The sequence below is a fragment of the Amblyomma maculatum genome, chromosome 6 (assembly GCF_055883805.1).
Source record: "Amblyomma maculatum isolate TAMU_Amacu chromosome 6, ASM5588380v1, whole genome shotgun sequence".
Taxonomy (NCBI): Eukaryota; Metazoa; Arthropoda; class Arachnida; order Ixodida; family Ixodidae; genus Amblyomma; species Amblyomma maculatum.
Window position 1 is genome coordinate 55,512,438 of NC_139349.1, and position 22,054 is coordinate 55,534,491.

A 22,054-nucleotide genomic window follows, 5' to 3' on the forward strand; every position below is an offset into this window, starting at 1 on the left:
AGGAGACAGAAAGTGACCAAAAAAGGCCCATGATTTTTATTGTGTATATAAGTAAAAGAGAGAGAGAGAGAAACAATGATATTGATGACAATAAAAATTAAAACAAGCAAAACGAGTCTTGTGCGTGATCCTTAGCCTCCAGGGTGGACAATGTGGCGTCCTACTGGTGAGGCTGTTCAAGCTGTGCTTCTGCAAGCTTGAGAGGGGAGGCAATGCAGGCACTGTCCTCTTTCATCTCTCTCAGCCTGCAAGACAACAAATCCAGCATCCTGTTGTTTGAACGGCAAGACACTATATTATGAAAAACAACAACAAAAAAAACTGCATGTAAATTTAAGCGCCCCCTTTTAGCGAGGAAATGTGCGCATAGTCATCAAGTGCACTTGCTCACTGTCAACACCGTTCGTGGCGTGATCTCCAGCTTCATTTGTTTCGCCACTACATGACGGATGGCAGCATAAAATGTCGAAAGCCGGCCCACGATAACTCCATCAGCGTGTGGTCATGTGGGCCTGGTATCGGCGGCGCTCGACAGGTTCACACGGGCATCGCACGCGCGCATTGCATGCTTGGGTGTCAAATTCTCTGAGAACCATTATGAAAGGCGGACGAGTTTGGAAAGGAGTTTAACTGAACTGTAATCACATATGCCGAAGATGTTTGCCAAATAAGTTATTTCTAACGCCCATCTCGTGAAGATATACACAGTAAAAGAGGAGGGGAGGGAGGAGGAGCCTTATTTCTGATATTGCGAATGTGTGAAAAAAAAAAATGCTGAAATTGTAAACTAATGTAAAGGTTTCAAACATGGCACTATGAAAGCATAGAGGGGAATGTTTACCTGCTTGATAACACAAGTGCAGTTTATAAATAGGACTGCTTTGCAATCCTTGACACCAAGCATAATATAGAGATTTCAAAAATGGTATTGTGGCATATAATTTTACTTTTCAGTACACCGGTTTAGAGTCATTTATTGAATATTCGGAACGTATACTTGGAAGGCAGCATTGTTATAATTGCACGTATCAAAAAGATTTCTGGTTCTCATCGTTTTTCAGAGCTGCCACTTGCTTTATGTGACATCGCTAAGAATCAAGACTTATGGCATTACATTTTTTGTGCCTTTTGCGTTATAACGCGATACTTGCAATCAACAATTTTTGTTAATTGGCCAGTTTTAAAAATTCTTGTATATTTGAAACAAAGTTTTGCCAGATTCGTTCAAAAACGGTGAAAATATGCTTAGACATGTTTGACTGCCAGATGCTGTTTTCAGGCCTTCGTTTGGTTTTGGCAATCTGGAAATATTTCACACACACAAAAGTGTGTGATGCTATTTACCCAAATTTGAAGCTACCACTATTACACTGAGGGTTGCATTTGTAGGTGCGAAACGGCAAATAAGAGAACATAAATGAAAACAGGTGAGGCCGCATTATGGAAAGCTGGGTGGAAGTTTATGAAAATGATTTTCCTGCTGCTGGTTTTCTTGGGAGGACGAGGGTACACCTTACAATATATTGTTACTATCATTATTATCATTGTTATTATTATTATCATTATGATTATGGAATCCTGCAGCTCGTGCAACTTCTTCCCGTTTACAGAGTTTGTGCAGCAGGCATTGCATGACATGGGACATTTCCCCATCCCCCAATCCTCCTGTGCTGGCTATGCTCAGCTTACCTCCAAAAGCTTTCCAATTTCATTCACCCACTTGACTCTCAGATATCCCCGTATCGAATATGTTTGTTATCTGATTCATATTCAATTTGAAAAATTGATATTTGGAATGTTTCGAACACTGAAACTTTTTAAATTCACTTGACTGTGGATTTCACCTCGATGCTTTATCGCATAGATGCGTCGAGGTAAAGCATCATCAAAATGTGGCGGCACCTTATTCTGTATATGGTATACGGAATCCTGTATAAAATTTATACTGGATTACTCAGTAGAAATATACACTTGTGCACAATTCTAGCGTAATTTTGTTCGCTAGTACCATGTGCATTCTGAAATAAACAAGCCGAACAATGTTTGTTATCTTTTATTTATTTAGCTTTTTCTGTTGTTCACTTTTCAGATAACGTTCAGTATTTAAAGACATATCCCCCCTTTTATATTTGTATTTGATTTATTCGTATTAGAAAAAATTATTATGCACGCACCCCTACTTATAGGGGTTTTGTTCCAAAAGCAAGCCTGGCAGTGACTGGCGTCATAGTGGAGGGCTCCAGACATCTTTGACCACCCGGGTTTTTTTGACATACACAGACATCTCACAGTATACAGGTGCTTTGTGTTTCATCTCCATTGCATCGCAGCAAAGATTGAGCCTAGGTTCCCTGACTTGATCGTCTAGTGCCACAACCACTCAGCCAAGGCTGAGGGACCATCGGTTATCTTCTCTCTGCGTATGTGCCCATCCATTTCTTCTTCCAGATTTCGACTAACTCGTGCTTCATTGCCGGCCTACTTTGCTAGGTTCGTGTTTCTTTATTTCAAGAGTTTTGCTTTCCACTGCCTGCGGCATTCGTCTCAATTTAACTGAAGAGCTTTTTTACCTGTCTGAAGTTTCTGCCATGTATGTGACTACTGGCAAGATACTCATCCTCTGAAATTTGTCACCAGAGTTACTTAGCATGGCAAAACAATCACCAAATCGGAGATCAGGGTGTCTAGCAGGCCACTATTTTCAAAATCACTGACCTTTCCAGGTTTTCCCTGATAATCAGGTCAAATTCCCTGACGAGTGATGAGGCTCAAAAATGTAGCCGTTGATGATAATGAGCAAAGACTAATAATTCCCAATAAAAAGCTATTTATTAATCATATTCTGCAGTTTACAATAGTGAAAGACTGTTATTAGTGTTAATGGCGGGTAAAAACATTGCAAGTTCGCTGAAAATTAAAAGCATATTGATGCCACCCTTAGCAGAGCTCTTTGATACTACCAGTTGCGAAATTCCCTACAGGCCCCAAGTATAAAAAAAACGACAGTTTTGATTGGTCAAAACTCTAGTGTATATAGGGTGCCTCGATGCAAGGTACCCTAGGTCACGGCCGGTCTTGAGGAAGAGCGCACTAAGATAACAGCCGTAGAGTTAATTAAGGGGAGACGCGAGTCTTAGGTAAAACACATTTTCGGAACGTTTATCATTTCCAGCACCTGTGCTCAAATTATTAACGCTGTATTCGGTCAAGAAATAAGATAAAATCGACTTTCAAAATGTCACAGCAGCCACGAAATGCCCCCCCGAAAATAGGAATTGTGTTTGAAATTCCCATTAAAGCCGGCGATCGCCGCCATCTTGGGCTTGGTTTAAGACTACAGATATTCTAGAACACTGTATTTAAAACTGCTTTCTTTGTCAAAATGGCTTCGCGCAAGCAGACTGGCTGCACGCGCCGGTTTTCCAAACGCCGTTTATGGTCTCTGATTAGCTCTCATGCGGCGTGCTTGAAAAGCACGCCGTTCCGCCTCCTATTGGTTGGCGTGATCGGCGCGTCATCTTCTTTTTCATGTTTTTGCGTTCGCCGCCGCTTCATGCGCGTCTCCGTTTGCGCTCGTGTTCCTCGATGCACCACTTTGTATAGTTTTTCCTTGCGATCGAGATGCCGGAAAACAGTAGATTGTAACCACGCACGCTTGAAAGTCGTAAGAAACGGGCGAGGAACAAAAACCAGAAGACGTCGACCACAAGTATGCCGTCGGGACAGTTGAGTTACAGCCGGTGGCAGATTTGTTAGATGTGCAGGGAACATAAACCACACTGCCCGATGATGACACCGCGGGCTCAAATTACAGGGCGAATTGCATCCCAAATCACGGTACACCTTGAGTTGTCGCCGTTGCCGCGTGCTACTCTACGGCGGAGCCGGCGCACTGAGTGGTCGGCGTGATGTCCGTTCTGTCAGGAAAGTCCCTGGCCCAACACGAGTTTCACTTCAGCGTTGGCGCGGAATGCGATGCCGGTACCGAGTTCGTGGTTGTGGACATGAAAGTGTTACGCAATTTTATCGTGCACACGAAGCGCGGTACCCGTGGCGAGATCCCGAAGACGTGAGCAGTCAACCGCTGGAGAGCCACAACCACAATGGACCTCAGCTGTAGCTCAACTCGCCGATCGCTTTAGTGCTGGCCGCTGCCGGAGCGATTATTCCTACTTTTTGTCGCGTACTACTCTCACGCAGCGATTCCGCATATTTTATTGAATACCCAACTCACGTGCTCTTCTATTGTGGCAGCTCAGCCATGCGCTGGCGGCATATATCGCGCGTCAACGAGCGCTCAGTAAAAAAAAAAAAAAAAGTCTGCATGAATAGCATACTTGCTGTGCGCCAGCTTAAAATGAAAATGCACTGCAGAATATATCATGCCATTTGCCCTGACTTGGCGAAATTTTGATGGTTTCCCTGACAATTCCGGGTTTTCCCGGTTGCTAGACACCCTGGGAGATACAACATTTTTGCAGAAAGCAGTGAATGTTTTGTAGCAACCTGCCTGGCATCCTTCAATATGCGAATTTGATCACTTCCTGTGTGGAAGACTGGTTGGTGCGCTGTTCCTTGTTACTTTCCAATGCTTTATGTGTGCCTCTATTACACCGTAGGCATACAGCGCCTGCATGATTGCTGATGTTACAATTGAATAAAATGTTTCCTTATCATTTCTGAAGGCTGCATGTAGGGTCTGGCTACATTTTGTTGGCGACTGTTTCAGTAAATACCATGCAAACAAGGAGCAGTAAGAAGGTTGGTCCAATTTTCCATATCCTTGACATCCCCTTCTAAACTCATTAGGCGCTTTGTTCAGAGCTGTGTGCATTGAAAATTCATGGCCTTTTCTGATAGTGTGCAACAGCTACTAGCAGTGATTGTTTCAAGTCCAGGCCACCCTAGCAGGAAACTTCATGCTGCAGTTCTGAACGAATGGCACCGTCATCCCTCAGCTCTACAGGACGACATAGCTCAGTATTTTCAAACTGTGCTAAATGCATGACAGCACCGGTGACTTTATACTCCACCGCCATTCGCAAGAGTGGGCGTGTCTTCCCTGCACTTCCCATTGGCTATCCTTTGCTGCAGAATGAGAAAAATTGCTCCTAGGCCCGTTGTGAGGGGGCAGTAAACCAGTTGGTCAGTGATAGAAAAAGAAGATGTGGGAGGTCCCATCAACTGGTTGCGCATTTTCCTGCTAGCGTGAGTCTGGCTTAAGATGAATTTAACGCCTTTTATTTCCTATATAGTGTGCTATTCTTTTTATGCGAACTCACGAGCACAGCAAATTATATTTTTCAATGCAGCCCACACTGGTTGCATGTCCTATGCCACTTTCATGCAGAGAGGCTTTGCCATCTGTAAAGCTCCTGGTTATAATGAAGTTGAAGGTGCCCTGCGATTTCTGTCATAGCTGCTGCTTCATATAAAGGTATGCAACCTTCCACTCTCTCTCTCTCTCAGTGAACTGTACTAATAATTCCTACTCTGGTATATTGCTGAGCCTAGGCCATGGTCCCTCACTGCCTGCTTGGCTGCCTGTTTTTGAAAGGACAAAATGCTTGTTATCAACCAAACAAATTTTATCAATATAATATATTTGAACGCGCAATCCAGGAAACCAAAGTCTTTCTTGCATCTCTCAAAAGTTCAAGAAATGCATATTCGTGAGAAGCACAAAGATGAGAGCCCAGAAGAATACGGAAGCTTGCAGAAAAAAAAAAAAAAAAAAAAAAAAAAAAAAAAAAATCGCAGATAAATGTACAAATCTTCGTTGTTGTTGCTAGATGCTAAGTTTCTAGGTTTGACTTTCTTGACAAAAACGCCTTGCTTCTGCAATTGAATTCCGACTTGCGGTGCTCTATCATATGTGCATTTGTTCGCCTTTTCCTTAACCACAGTCTTGGACAGCACATGTAGCGCTTTTTGAATATATTGTATTTATTTAATAAAACGTGTTCATTTGATAGTAAGCACTTCGCCTAGTCCGTTCTACTCCTGCGTGTTAGCCTTGTCATCCTACAACACTACTATTGACGTTAAGTCATAGAAAGGTGTACCGAGTGACCTGTCTTGTTACTAATTCCAGAACTTGTCACAGAAAGGCCATGGCCATGAACTATATTTTGTAATGATTCTTTCAAAATCCATTCTTTTGCTTCCTTGCCATTGTTTAGCTTCAACGACTGGTCTGGCAAATGAGATTGCTTGTTTAACTATCAGTTACAATATTACAAGTGGCAGCTACTAAAGTTAAAAGAAAACATCTAGCAAACGGCTGCCACAAAGTGTGTAGACCCTATGTGGCGCAATTGTCTGAGGTTTGCCATGCTCTGTGTGACGTTATTCAGACACCAGCTAGGCCAGTACTATTAAATAATTTCCACCCTCGCATATTTTAAAAGCAGGGTCAGGAGTAAGATTCACCTGAAGACAAGTGCCTGAACCTGGCGCTGGTCCAGGGACACCTTTTTGAGAGCAGTCGTGCAGTGGGTGGCCAGTGACCGGAAGCACAGCTGCTTGGCCTTGTTGTGGCTGACGTCCTCCCAGTCTGGCATCTTGCGCACAAAGTACCACGCCTGCTGCGCATACTCCAACAGGGAGGACCATTGCTCAGCCTGGCAAAGCTGCTGCCCCCGTTCCAGGCACTTACGCTGCAAGGACATCATCGCACAGTGAATGCCAACCTGCACGCCTCAGGGGTAGCCAGTTCCCGTTGTGAGGGCTTTGCCTTGAAGCAGTGCTCAGCCCTGGCTTACAAATTTCTGCCATTGTTGCACGCTTGGTGACAAGTTTTCTAGCATGGGCGCTCGGCAGAAGCTGCATGTGGATTATGAGGGACACTGCAGGCGAATGAATGTCCAGTGTTTTTAAGCGGAACACTGAAAATAATTCTAAACTACGTTTTTTTTTTTATTTATTGTTTGGACCTTTGTGCCTATGCCTGTTTGGCAGCAAAAGATATATTTACTGGTAAGAAAATCTGATTTAAAAATAAAACATTTTTATGCTGTTATTCAGTTTAAACTTGTGACGCGAACACACAAAAAAAAAAAAAAAAAAAAAGGGGGGGGACTCTGTGACACCCTTTTAGGAGTGAATGACGCTATCTAGGCTAGCTTCACATATTTGTGTTTGAACTGTCTTGACATCATCACGGTTTTCACACGAAAATATTCAGTGTGTTAGCAACAGAAATATCGGTATTTCAGTCTTTGCTTTTCCTAGCACGCAAAAGCGCCATTTTATGTGAAAGTAACGTTTTTACGAGTGGAATAAGGTAATATATCTGTTCAGGCTAGCTTCGATTGGCCTAAAGTGGCCCTTTAAGGTCCCATTTCGACATGTAGGCTCTAAGAGACAATGCAAGGAAGGGCTCTCGACAAGTTCTGCTTCATTAAAGGGGTGCTAAAAGGGAAATACTAAGTCAGGCCAGAATGCTAAGCTAGTTTCATGTGATACCAAATAACTTCTACAAAAGAAAAAAAAAAAAAGAGCATTTATAAGCCAATATGTTGCATTAAAGCCAAGTACACGTGGCATCATTATGGGCAGGTTCGTACAATTGAGTCAGTGGAGTATTTATTTGAGACTCCTCGAGGAATGCTTGAGGACAAGAGCTGAATCGTTCATCTATCATTCTGCGAACTCAGACTGCTGCATGCAGCCGTTGTATGCAGCAAGTTCAGGACAACAGTCTCTCAATGGCCTTCACGCTCTGCTGTGCTTGCAAGCAGCCAGAGAAGCAGTTTAGTTTTAATTTCAGCAGTTGAAACAACTACTTTGTGCAGGTTGCAGGCTTTCTGAAATTGCGAGGTGCATGTTTGTTTTTTGCTCTCTCGCACAGACGTGCATGTGCACTGTCAATGTGTGAAGGCGGATTACCTTTGAGATATGCTAGAAGAAACATTGAGAAACACTTAGGCACCTCCCAAGAGTTGACACAAGAGCACGTGTGTTTTACTGATGCGTTTGGAAACTGTTGGCATGAAGCCAAGTAAGGCAATGGCACCCTTTTGGTGCAACAAGCTGCATACAATATTGTGTAAATAAAATTAGGCGGGGTTTAACTCCTCTTAACGAGTAAGACCTGTGAAAGCTATGCGTGGCATGATTTTGCTTATGGCCATGGCGACACCTTTTATGACTGAAGCTGTATATGCTATTGCATAATACCTAAGGAGTATCACTGCATGTACCACCATATATGATCTGGCTAATTAAAAACAAAAACAAAAATTTCCAGCACAGGTCACCGTGCATGCTATGCACGAGACAGTGGCACGCAAATCCCCTTTCATTCGAGTGTTTGCTCTCTGCAGCAGATAGCATACAGATGCGTTATGCAGCTGAACAGATTACCAACGGTACATTTGCTTCAACGGGAAAAAAGTCAACCGGCGGATGTGCATTCATCAAGATTATGCGTGCATTCTCCGTCAACAACTAGTGCCAGCAGACGGCAGGCTACAGTTCAGCACAATGCACCGTTTTTTACTTAATGCCGACAGGAAGCGATTCATGAATGAATATAGAAATTGCAAAGAGCCAAATACAACGGTCCTCTGCGATCAAACTTGCTGCATAGTTAGTAAACAAAAACACAATAATCGACTTCAAGACACTTTGATGAATAATTTACATGCACTCTTCATTCAGATGTGGCGCTGAATGAAATACACTAAAGCATGGCTGGTGCTCATACGCTTTTGAGAAGTCCTTTACCGCATGACAGCACATCACGCACCGAAGGCCAGCCACGTGCTTGTGTCGCCATCGTCTGTGCACGTTTCCATGTTGCATACACACGTAAACAGAACTTTCCAAGATATTTATTTTTCATGCTTCACAGGGTACCCATGAAAGCTGCTGTTCGTTGGCGTAACAGCTGGGTGGAAAGTTCAATACTGGCTTGACTATGCATGCATCTCTGACGAGGCAAGACAAGCAGCCAAAACGTGTACAGATGCTTAAAATATCACTAATGAACTGAGCAAGAATTGGAACAACACTAGGAAATGGAATGCTTTTTTTTTACGCGTGACATCTAAAAATCAAGTCTGATTAAAAGCTTTTGACCACTTTATAGATTCAAACGTGGTGTTTACCAAAGTACTTTGATTCACTCAAGCACCACCATTAGTTTGGAATTCACATCAGTGAGCTGCACATTTATGATATCTTTTACACATTCTTTTCGATCCTGTACTTGTGTCGATAAATTCCCGGGCACTAGTCAGTGCTTTCTGCAAGAAGGATTGAATGCACTCATGGGTAGCCTTTTCGCAAGCTTCTGCCAGTGGCTGCTCATGTTTTCGCTTTAGCGACGCTGAGGCTTCAACACATTAAAGATATTCCCTGGATGGCTTTCCAACATTCTTGAGAAAATTTATAGTGACTTGCACCTTCATGGCATCACCCTATAACGATTCAAGTGTGCTTTTGCCTCATGTAGGTTTGGCATATTTGTTCTTGACAAAGAGACCCGATGGTGGAGTGTGCGCTTGTTTTCACAACAGAATCATTAGGATAACTCGTGTAATTCATCGCAGGCAAACGTTTCCTAGGTCCACTGAGCGATAAAACCAGGTTCTGCTAAATTTGATGGCAAAACATTAAAGTTTGGAGCAGTTTTGGAGCAATATTGCATTTTGGAGCAGGATGGAGCAGAGAAAGCAGTATGGAGCAAATGGAGCAGCACTTCCACTCCCTGCACCTTAGAGACAAGTGTCATTAAGCATGCTACAACATTTCAAAGCTATCTTTTTAAAGCACAATGATAAGCATTCATTGCACAGCAGAATATGCCCTCAAAAGGTGCTCTATGTGCCATTCTGAAACTTGCAAGCTTCTCATGTAGTAAAATATACTGCTGCGTGCGCTACATTTTCTCACTAATACAGTCACTAAAACTAGATCATGAGAACGGAATGACAGAACTACGAACTGTGGCAGACAACTGCACCGACAATACTTCCAGCTGCCTCTGGTTCTGCCATCTGCAAGCACCTGTGTTTGTAAGCATGATGTTTGTCCAGTGGAATCATCGTCTGCAGCTATGAGCAGTTAGTTCATCACGCGGTTTGAGAACTCGCTAATGCAAAGTTAACTAAGGTGTCTAGTTTGAGCGGCAGTATTTGTGAGAAACTTGAGAACACAGTTCAGTTTAGCATACAGCAGCATATTAGACAAGATATGCTTGCGCGATTTGGAGAAAGTCCCAATGGATAGTGTGCCATTTGTGGATGCCTCCAGCTTCATAGCACATCTATTGTGACATTTTATGAAGACAGCTTCGAAATGATATAGCATAATTTGATAAATGATCCTTTGATATATAGTATGACGTATAATACGATATAATCTCCAACAGCTAGTGAATGCCTGTCTCTTTGTGTATCGTGCAAAACAAGAAAAATATTTTGGACAGCTTTGTTTACATGTTTCAATTAGTCACGCTCCCACCTTGTAACCCAGCCAAGGGTGGCTCCCAAATGCACACATTGCAGTGTTGCCATAGAAATGATATCCCCCTGCGCATTTCTCATGGGCAGTTTTGAATGTGGAAGGGTTTCAGGACTTTCATTTGCGATTTTCTTAGCCATGTAGCCACCTTCCAAGGCGGAAAGACATCAGCAGCCATTTCAAAAAAATGACCTGTCCATCTTGCTTAGTTTGACATTTCCCTTTAGTGTCCCTTAAAAGCAACTCTTTCAATTACCAAAAGGCTTTTGATTTCTGCACCAGAATAGTGCTTAGAACATCCATTGTTAATAAAAACAGCACGAACAGGAAGACACAGGACAAGATAAAAGGAAGCTACAGGACAAGCGCTGACTCACAACTCAGCCTCAGCTTTTACTCCAAAGCCCAGACAAAAACAAATGTGACGAAAACGAAGGTTTCGCATGAAACACCCCTGTGTTCATCTGCTAAACAAAAAGCCACCCAAAAAAGAAATCTCTTTGCTTGAAAGAGCAAGAGAAGTCTTGCTGACGCACGTAATGTCCCTTGAAACGAAATATGCTTCAACCAGTTCCCTCTTCAGCTTTTCTTTGTGCCGATACAAAATTCTAACCTGGTCAAATAGGGGAGTACACTTCTCCTTCTTCACTATCTCACAGGAAAGGCAATGGGAGACCAGAAAGGTTTTGTCCTTGCCACTTTCTAAGTTGTTTTGGTGTTCTTTGTAGCCTTTTGTTAATACGCTGTCCTGTTTGTTCTATATAACAGGCTCTACAAGAGAGTGGAAACCTGTACATGACACCAGTTTTGCAGCTGACAAATGGGTCTTTATCTTTAATCCCACAATCCTGCTTCACAAGAGAGGTTTCCAGATGCACTTATACTTTCCAGCATCTCCGATATATAGCAGAAGGGAAATTTTAACCTCCCAACTCCTTATTAAATACTCCTTTCTATGAAGCAGCAGTTTCCTGTAGATGGAGGTGTTTGTCAGTCAAAGGATTAGAACTTTTATGTGGTTATGCCATAAAACAAGCAAAGTTTCGTATCATCATCATCATCAACCCGATTATACCCACTGCAGGGCGAAGGCCTCTCCCATATTTCTCCACTTAACCCGGTTCTGTGCTAGCTGCATCCACTTGACCCCTGCGAACATCTTAATCTCATCCGCCCACCTAACTTTCTGCCACCCCCTGCTACGTTTTCTTTCCCTTGGAATCCAGTTTGTTACCCTCAGCGACCATCGGTTATCCTCTCTTCGTATATACCTGAATTTTTCAACTATGATTCTTTTCACATTATAAACCTAATGTCAAAATATTTAACTACATTTTCCACCAAAGTTTGAACCTGACTGAAAATTTTATATTCTTGCTAAATATTTATGCTTTAAATGCATATTGTCAACTAGTGCATTTATGTAGCTTCATTTTGATCTGCCATGTACTAACGTAGCAAAAACAGTTTTACCAGTCAGAAGTAATAAAAAGAACCTGCAAAAACAAAGAAAATTAACGCCATTTTTTTCCATGATACTCAAAGAGTTAAAGATCAAGTTTCAGCTAGTGTTCCTTTCCACACAACGCTAGCCGCATTGCTTCAGCAAATTGTGTGCAGCCTCAACTTTCGTTGACCCTCACCTTGAATGCATCGATGGGTATCTGCACGCGACGGAAGCAGAAGGCATCGCGGCTGTTGCCCCAGTGCTTCTGTGGAAAAGCCCGGTAGACTTGATGCAGCAGCTTCTCCAGCTTCTGCATTGAGTGGGCCAAGTCGGGCTTGGGCAGCAGCTCATGAATGACCTGGCAGACACCACAGGACAAAGAGATGAGGAGGAGCTGCTATCCTGGCCTTTAAATTAAGGTGATCATTTAGTTGAGAGGAGGAAGCCATAAAATAAGAATGTTATTAGGCGACAGTGCCAGCCGCCTTGCTTGGAGTCAACAAGGGGACAGGTCAAGAAATTAGAAGCAAGCCCTGCCCACGTCAGCTGTACGCCATAACTATAACCAAATATGGGACAGCTCAGGGTAATTACTTCGCACAAGATTAATCTTCTCTGCCAGAAAAGTTATGAGAAAGAGTTTAAAAAGGTAGAACATGAAGGGGAGACAGGAAAAGGCGACCGCCTATTTCCCCTGATTTGGTCTGCCTTTGTATTGAACTCTCTGAAAAAAGTCTCTGTATTGAACTCGTGGTTTCCTTAGGCACATCTGTTCCAATAAGTGCAGCACAACTGACTCACCTGCTTAGCATCTGGGCTGCGACCCATGGTATCTCTGAGAAGTGTAACCAGTTGAGCCTTGGTCAAGCCAGTCAAGGCCACCTCAGTTTCTGCCTCAGCATCGCGTGACTGAAGCCGCAAGCGCTTCACGGGTGACACAAGCTGCAGCGAAGAGCCACAAATGTTTTGGTCAAGTGCAACAAAAGGCAAACACTGTCATTGCTTTCAATTGGTCCTACCATGCAATTCGGCAGCTCTTTCCACTTTCACTCACGCCTTCCTCCCTTTCCTTAAGGCAAAGTTCAGGCGTCCGTTCAGGTGTCCACAGAACAAGTGTGACAGATACTGCGTTTTTCCTTTCTTATGAACCAATGTAAATATGGAGAGAGGCAGCCTTGGGTAGTGCGATGTCACCTTGAACAATCTTGAAGGTCAAAGACATATACTGTGCCTTTCCTTTCTTACAAATCAATGTACAATATAAAAGAAAAAATATGAAGACATAATTAGGTGTAGGTGTCCACAATTAATCCGCAAAATGTTTCTATAAATACACATTTTTAAGTTAGGTGTTCTGTCTTGCGGCGTTTCTGTTTTATTTTCATGTATTTTTCCTGATTTACCTAGTGCTTTTTTTGTAGTCTAATTATTTCTCCATTATTTGTTTATTCACTGTGTGGGCGTGACTTTCTCTGCTGTGAAATGCCATCATATGCAGGGGCAGCCGCCCCGTCAGGCTGCTCTTCGAAGCAGCTTTTTAGCAGCTGCTCCTTTCCTTTCCTTGTAGTAAAGGAAAAATAAAGTATTATTATTATTATTATTATTATTAATTCCCTGACCTCCACTCAAAAGTATAAGGCTCCTTCCTTTCCCCAAAACCTAACTTAAATGAAAATTATGGAAAAAAAAAAACAGGGATTGAAAAGCAGGCGTTAAACTGGCTATCGCTGCAACACTCAGATTTCTGCTCTATCACTAGGTTCAAGCCATGCTTAAACCCGCCAAAATTTTCTTCCCTATTTTCACCCCGGTCCACGCGAGGCAGCGGAGGTGGCTCAGCTACATAGCCAGTAGCAGGACTGTGTATTTTCTTTTCCTTCCTACAGTCAAACAAGAGCTGGCATGAGCGGCGTTTCAAATTGGTCTACAGGAAAGAAAAGGTGCAGCATCCGTCACAATTCTCTGCAGACAGCTCAACCGAGCCGGTAAAGAGGTGCCGTAGTGTAGTAGAGGGCTTTGGACAACCGCACAATAGAGGCTTTCGCCTCATCGCAGTTTAGTGGTCCAAAGTGCCCCTAGAACTTTTACGTTTTCAGTACCCCTTTCATCAATCTTTTATCAATAGATTTTTTTTCTGTGCCAACTAGACATTCGTGAACCTTACGTCACATATCGTAGCAACAAACACACGAAACTGCATCACACAGAATTATAGCAAAAGCTGTTTTCGTCAGTTACTTTTCTTTTTTTTTGTGCCATACCGAGAAATCTACTCTGCGAAGTAGCGGCCAGTTTCAGAAGAGGCTGCAAAGCAGGCTTGGTAGCAAAACATTTGTTGCTCCAGAACAGTAGCCCTCACGCTTAGCATAAAACATTTCACCAAGGAAGTCATGGTCCTAGAGCTTGCTGCCTTAACAGCCATACTCCTCAGTTTTTCTAAAGGTGTCACAGTCGGTGCTTTAGGCAAAACAACAAGGCAGTCTGTTCATTCTATTAAGATAACCAAGAGTGCGGACTTCCTGTGCATCTTGTAGCAGTTGAATATTCGGTAATAGAAAAGCCCACAATACTGCTGCTTTTACTACTTTTTCCAAGAAAGAAGGCATTTAGTGCTAGCTTGCGATAGCTACTACTTTGCCATAAAAAACAAGCGCGCTTATCTTCAGCAAAAACTATTTTGAAATTTTGTGGAAACAGCTTGTGGGAGGCATTCACCTATAATGATGAAGTAAAAGATATGTGTTTCAGGACCAACATACGGTTAGGAGTACAATAAGCAGTAGGGCAGTCAGAAGTGATGGGTCCTACATAGACTGCCATTGGGCAAGTCGTTCAGTGAGTGCCTATGCCTGTAGCATATAACCATCCTGTCTGTTAAATATTTTGTAGTTTGAGCAGGTACTAAGTGTCACAACTATGCTAACCTAACTTGCTATCTGGATCACCTCTGCCTCACAATTTCCCCTTCCTTATAAATCAACAAACATCTCAAGCACAGTATTTCACCTGTCACCTGGAGAGACAACTAGTTTAATTGTCTCTACACCTACACCTCTACATTACTGCCAAGAACCAAGGCAGCACAGAGTATTGCCGCTTATCTTTTGAGATCCAAGTGCCACAATACCATTTATGAGCGATCGTGTTCCACTGAAGGCGTGCCCAAAAGAAGTATTTTACAGGATTCTTATACATGGTGCCAATAAAAAACCAGGGCAAAATTCTCCACAGCTAGACTTTAATGAATTTCCATGTTTCCACAATCCCTGCCATTAGCAAATGCACTTTTATACTACCTTATTACGCTCTCATTTGCACTGTATACAACCTAACATTGGCCCTGTACAAACAGCAGCATGCAGTGGCTTCTTCCAGCCCTTGAGAGAGGGTGTACATTTGACAGAGTAGCCTTGCCTTTTTGCTCGGTGATGCGCCAATTGCTTCTGATATGTCGGCAGGGAGGAGCAGACGTTTCCTGGGAGAACTTCGAACTGGACTTGAAGAGAGCAGTGCCTTGCTTGGAGTCTGTGGATGCTCTGTACTTGAGCCATTTTTTGGAGGCTGTTGGCGCTTCGTTGGTGTGCGAGGTGGTGTCAGTGCAAATTGGTTTCCTGAGTGGCAAAAAAGGGAGGTGGGACATGTCTCTACAAAGCGCTGTCACCATTTATACGGGCTCTAGTGGTGCATCTACCAGTGAAACTATAATGGTCACCAATGTAGATGAGAGAACCATTTTCAGCATGTGCACAAGGATACGTATAGACCCTTGTCTTGCAGTGGACATAGATGAGCTAATGGTAGCATATATCCAACTGTTTGCTGCAGTTTACGATTGTTAACTCTTCTTCCTCCCTAAAAGCTTCCTTCTTAGCGGTATGGTGTTATCAGGGTACTTGTACGCATGCATGCTTCATGTCCTGATAAATGAGTGATAGCAATGATATTGTCACGTAGTGGTGACGAGGTCGACGACACAAATGAGGGGGGTCGATGATTGCACTAAAGAAACTCTTTATTTGGGCTGACTTGCGCCCGCCAAAGAACTAAGCAACTCGGCGGCGGCGATAGAAACAAAAGTGCTCGTCGATCGTCGTACAAAGAATGCCCGTCACACTCGGCAACGCTCAATTTAAAGGCTGCACAGAACAATCTAGATAACGTCGCAAACAGCTACCAGCACGGGCTGGAACATTGTGGAAAGACACACGAGTGGCCGGAACCTTCGAGACAGATCTCGGTGCATCTTGTGCTACAACAAAACTGATAAAGGTGTGACTCGCGACATCGAGCATTAACAAACAAAGATTACGGAACTGATACGCGGTCCAGAATCAGAGTGATAAGCCTGTATGCCGGCGGCCGTTAAAAAACAACAAATACTGTTTTGAAGGTTTCGCGGCATTACTCCCCCCTTAAAAAAACATCGCCTCGATGTTCCAAAACAAAGCAACTTAAACATAAACACTGCGAAGTTTAAACACTATAGGCTTCAGTCGTACAACATGTACAATTTCTGGGCGTGCGCGTCGCCGTTGTGATGCTGACGTTCCGTCGGGAATGACTTCATAGTCCAGCGGTCCGACGCGGCGAATGATTTTGTACGGCCCTAGGTATCGACGCAACTTTTCACTTAATCCGCGACGGCGAATTGGTGTCCAAACCCACACTTGGTCTCCTGGATTGTACTCTGCGTGGCGTCGTCGTAAGTTGTATCGTCGGCTGTCGGTGCGCTTCCTCGTCGGGCTTCCTCTGCACGTTGCAGGTAGGCGGCGACGTCCGCTTGCACTCTGGTCGTGTTGTCGTCGATGACGTCGTGTGGAGCGGCGGTGAAATGGCTGAGTCGTCGTTAGTGGTCGTCGGCGGCGGAGGATGTTCGTCTTTTCGCCGTTGAGCAACCTCACCTCCAAAGGTTGCTGCATTTAGTTTCCCCTACGGGGGCTAGGAGACCGTCCTTGCACGTAAACGCGGCCCGGCGATGCAAATCGGGCATTGTACGGTGATGGGGAGCGTGACAGACGCCTTGGCGACGAGTGCTCTCCGCTGCGCAGGAAGTCGTTGATTTCCTGTGGTCGCTCGCCAGGACGGGGTCGTGGGGCGTCGACAGCGAAACCACGGAGGCCGATCCTCCTGTACGGGCAGTGACGGAGGATGTGTCCTGCCTCACCACAATGGAAGCAGAGCGGTCGGTTGTTTGCTGTCCTCCAGGCGTCGCACTTTCTGGGGCTTGGGGGTCGTTGGTAGGCATGGCGGGCGGGGACCAAGGGGCGGCTTTCGGAAGCAGGATGGTAGCGACGAGGGCTTGGGAGGTCGCGTCGGGGTGCAGGATGACATAATGCACCAGCGTAGTTCATCGCTGTTAACTCTTGTGCTGGAACAGTCGCAGCCGTCGCTTGAGGAACGCCCAGCGCCTGCTGGACTTCTTCACGGACGACGTCCGCGAGCGTCGCCACCTGCGGTTGTTGCGATGATGGCATCAGTCGGCGGAGCTCCTCTCGCACGATCTCACGGATGAGGTCCCGAAGGTTCTCTCCGCTTGTAGATGCGCTGGGGTAGTGGATTGAGCAGTCCGGCTGAAGTGGTCGCTCGTAGTGGCGCATCCGGGTGGCCAACGTCTTCTCAATAGTAGACGCCTCCGATTCAAATTCGGCCACAGTTCTTGGCGGATTTCGCACAAGACCCGCAAAGAGCGACTCTTTAACGCCTCGCAATAAAAGTTTGACTTGCTCACTTTCGGTCATATTAGGGTCGGCGCGCCGAAAGAGGCGCTTCATCTCCTCAACATACGCCAGGACAGGCTCGTTAGGGAGTTGAAGTCTTGACTGAAGGAGGGCCTGGGCTTTTTCCTTTTGGACGACGCTTGAAAAGGCAGTCAGAAACGCTTCCTTGAAAGTCTCCCAATCCTTCATAGTTGCCTCATGATTTTCGAACCAAACTCGGGCATGTCCTTGAAGAGCAAAGTAGACCTGCCTGAGTTTCGCAGCGTCGTTCCAGCCGTTGAAATCTGCCACACGGTCGAAAAGGTCCATCCAGTCACCCACATCTTCATCCGATCGTCCATGGAAGCAGGGGGGCTCACGGGGTTGGACGAAAACAACCGGTGCTGTAGGCTGGGCCATTGTCAGCGTCGATGCCTTCCAAAATCGAATGGAGTCAGGCAGCAGACCGTGCTCGGGCTGTAGGCCTTGAAGTCGGCGGCTGGCTCGGTGACCTGTAGGCTGGTCTTCCAGGGCGTCAGGAACACGGCTTGGGTCTTCGCTTGAAGGATCAAAGGCAGCACCTCCACCAGATGTCACGTAGTGGTGACGAGGTCGACGACACAAATGAGGGGGGTCGATGATTGCACTAAAGAAACTCTTTATTTGGGCTGACTTGCGCCCGCCAAAGAACTAAGCAACTCGGCGGCGGCGATAGAAACAAAAGTGCTCGTCGATCGTCGTACAAAGAATGCCCGTCACACTCGGCAACGCTCAATTTAAAGGCTGCACAGAACAATCTAGATAACGTCGCAAACAGCTACCAGCACGGGCTGGAACATTGTGGAAAGACACCCGAGTGGCCGGAACCTTCGAGACAGATCTCGGTGCATCTTGTGCTACAACAAAACTGATAAAGGTGTGACTCGCGACATCGAGCATTAACAAACAAAGATTACGGAACTGATACGCGGTCCAGAATCAGAGTGATAAGCCTGTATGCCGGCGGCCGTTAAAAAACAACAAATACTGTTTTGAAGGTTTCGCGGCAATATTGTTACGGGAATATTGTTGCCCCGCACCACCACCAAGAGATGTTACGGGAAATATTTACAGTACGGCAGTTGTCCACACCCCTGAGGATGATTACAGTACAGCACAGCACTCGTCTGCGTCTTCTTCTTCTGGGAGTCTGTCGCACTTCTTTTTTCGTCAGCACGACCAGCGAATACTGCTCAGTAACAATATGATTTAAACACGGTGTGTAAATTTCGCTAAAGCACTACATCATACCTTAATGCTTACTAAGGGCACAGAACATTCAGGACATTTTTATCATGTATTCAGTATTTCTTTAGTAGGTTCAGCCAACTAATCAAATACAGCCGTGCCCCGTTAATATGACCCCCGTTAATATGGACAGTTTTTCCGGGGACGAAAATTTTTCAATGTATTTATGCCTCGTTAATATGGAAACTCGCTGTCTGGACAATGAACAGGAGAAGAATCCACACTGCCCACTTGGGCCCTAGTATTTTTGTCTCGTTAATATGGACAGTGCTTGAAAAAAGCAGAGGAGTCCGAACGCAAGTTAAAGAAGGGCACGCCGCCCGCGAACCTACGTGACAGCCGATACGGCCGGATGCCTGAACAAGTCCTGTGGGGCTGCAATGAATCAAAGCAGGAAAGCAGGCGTGTCGCCGTTTTTTTTTTTTTGAGGAGGGGGGGGGGAGGGGGGGGGGGGGGACCGCAAGTGCACAGCAAACCGAGAGTCAGCTAAGTAAGAAAGACCCCGAAAGGAGAGAACCGGGAGATTTCTGGGTGCAGCGGAAGCGCCGCAATGAGAGGCTGCAGTCGGGAGAACAGCAAAATGTGGTTGCAATAAATTCTTCTGAATGTGAACGGAGAGGCCGATAAAAGCTTAAGAAAGAAATGACAGGAAAAAAGACAAGTGCCTAAAGTGGCGGCAGGAACTGAAGTTATTCCTTCCCAAAGCAAAATGTGTGTTCCATGAAGCCGTTAACGCTTTTCGGTCAGAGTTAAGACACACTCACGCGCTTCCCTGTCATGCTCCTGGTTTTTGTCCCTGTTGCGCTGCGAACTGTCATTGCACCCCAAGTGGTCTGCATGTCGGCTTCGCTTTGAGTCAACGATGTGGCCTTGACAAGGTCTGAGCTCTTTGTAGTCGGCTAGCCGTCGTTCTAAATTGTACTTCAGCTTGAAGTGTTTGTTTCATAGGAACACGCCAACTCGACTCCCTCACTTCCTTACGGAAATAGTACAAGGCAAAAAGAGAGAATCAGAAGAACGAAAAGGCAGAAAGGTTAACTAGGCAAAAAAGTGCGAAGCATCAGGAGCCTGTAACCCTCAACAGAGCTGAACGTAGGTGCGAAGCAAGAAATCTGTGAATACAAGTGGCAAAAGCCATCTCAGTCAATCCAAGCCGTGAGGGACTGGGCCCAAGTTAAACTAGGCCTCAGCCTAGCCATGTCGACAGTAGCATCGAGAATACAGGACTCCGATAAAGGGCTCAACGTCGGCACTGCAGTGTCAGCCACAGTCCGACAGCACCCAGCACAGTTAGGAGAAATGGAGTCAGCCTTGTTGATGTGCTTTGGGAATGTGCGCGCGAATGGTGCTCTCGTGAGCGACGAAATGCTTCAAGAGAAGGCTCGCTGCCTTGGCAACAATTACGGATATGTACCGTTCCTTCTCCTCTGTCTTGATAGGTTTTAGTTGTGATGACTTACGGTATGCTTTGTTCAGTAAAACAGGGTGATGTGTACTCAGAAACATTTTTATTCGCTCTGTCTAGGCGTGACTACTCAAGATGACGGCTGACAAGGTTTAAGAACAAACATGGCATCTCGAGTCGACAGATTAATGGAGAAGAGGGTAGTATTGACAGCTCGACTATTTCGTCTCAGGAGAATCTCAAGCAGCTGCTGAACAGCTACTTAGCTCAGTAACGAGGCCACGGTGAATAGAGAATCGGACGCTGATTCATTGGCTATACTCGGGGACACTTTTTCTTGGCAATGGGCGCAAAGGTAGGGAGGCGGGGCCTTTAAACGTGTCGCTCCGCCATGTAGTCCGACCGCGCGGCTTTCGGCCTGCATAGACGTTGCAGATCATTTCTTTCATTTCCTTCGACAGCCAGCGTCTCTTGAACTTGACTCGAATCTTGTGTGGTGAAAACGCTTCAAGTCGTTGCGGAGTGAACGAACCAGAACCGGAACGAACCGAACAGGCGGCAGTCGCCATCTTGTCTGCAAAGTCAGGCCGTCTCTAAAACCCGCGACAGACATCGCAGAAGAAAACCTGGCGGAGCCAAGACAAGTGTTTTAGACATAACAGCTTCATTTCGAAAAATCGGTTCTGTTATAAAAAATATACTGTAAATAACTAGCACTAAGATTTCAATTTGTTTTTTGCAGAAACTACTCATGTAACTAGGGACTATATTCAGCTGCGTAGGGAGATGGTGCGTTTTGGCTCTGTAGCTTTGGCTTCATTGCCAAGAAAAGGTGTCCCCGAGTGTAGTGAAGAGTTCGTGCTCGAAAGTTCGACCAACAGAAAGCCCATCATAACGCATGTCATGATGCGCAAGTCTGAAGCGACTTGCGCATCTCAGAGAGAAGGATGACAGAGAGAACGATGACAAGAATAATATACCCAAAATTGCTAGTGTTGTCAAATTTTGAGTCCAGTGCACACCGTTATGTACAAAAGCAGTCATTAATTATCAACCTTTTCTCAATAAAATCCTTTTCGTTTTTATTCATGACTTGTTATTATGGATAACTCGCTTTATGGACAGTTTTGGTCGGAAACCAAAGTGTCCATATTAACGAGGCACGACTATAATGCACGTTCAAAATTATTTGAAATGAATCCAAAGTTTTAGGATACTACTTAATCAATTGGCACAAAGTTCGATAAGACACAGGCAGCATAGTTCTTTTTGATGAGAGCTTAATTTAAAAAAATATTGTAGAAATTCAACTATCCTTAAACCGAGTTTCATGAGCGTAAGCCATCGACCGCAGTTACTGCTGCCGCTTCTATCCAGGCTCCTCCCATTTATCCCCATTCTTCATGCACCAAATAGCCCACCAAAATGCTCTTTTGTAGAAGTTTAACTATCCTTGAACCAAGTTTTATGAGCATAAGCCATTGGATGCAGTCGCTGCTGCCATGTCTACCTTGGCTTGCTTCCACACTTAATAAGCTTCTTGGTAATGAGCTAGTCTGGCACGACTGCGGTCTCTGTCTTCAGCAAGAGTAGCTTGCTCTATGTCACGCTACATCTGTTTGTCATGCCACCTGGTGGATTTGCGCAGGTGAAACCTTATGAAGATGACAATGTTCACTGTGCAGTGCAAGAGTGTGTTGCTGTTGGCAATTGCAATGACCTTGCAGAATGAAGACGACGATGTTAGCT

General features: G+C 44.9%; 1 protein-coding gene across 2 annotated transcripts in view; it reads right to left on the reverse strand.

Annotated features, from left to right (window-relative positions):
- Positions 1-13: 13 nt before the first annotated feature.
- The window catches only part of LOC146185784 (uncharacterized), a 25,399-nt gene continuing 3,358 nt past the window's right edge, over positions 14-22,054 (reverse strand). For both annotated transcript variants that reach the window (XM_084606713.1, XM_084606714.1), the window contains exons 3-7: positions 15,332-15,528; positions 12,719-12,859; positions 12,114-12,275; positions 6,433-6,659; positions 14-245 (exon numbers count right to left, since the gene is read on the reverse strand). In XM_084606713.1, coding sequence (XP_084462839.1) covers positions 161-245; positions 6,433-6,659; positions 12,114-12,275; positions 12,719-12,859; positions 15,332-15,528 — 812 coding nt within the window. In that variant the 3' untranslated portion in view covers positions 14-160. The remainder of the gene's footprint in view (positions 246-6,432; positions 6,660-12,113; positions 12,276-12,718; positions 12,860-15,331; positions 15,529-22,054) is intronic.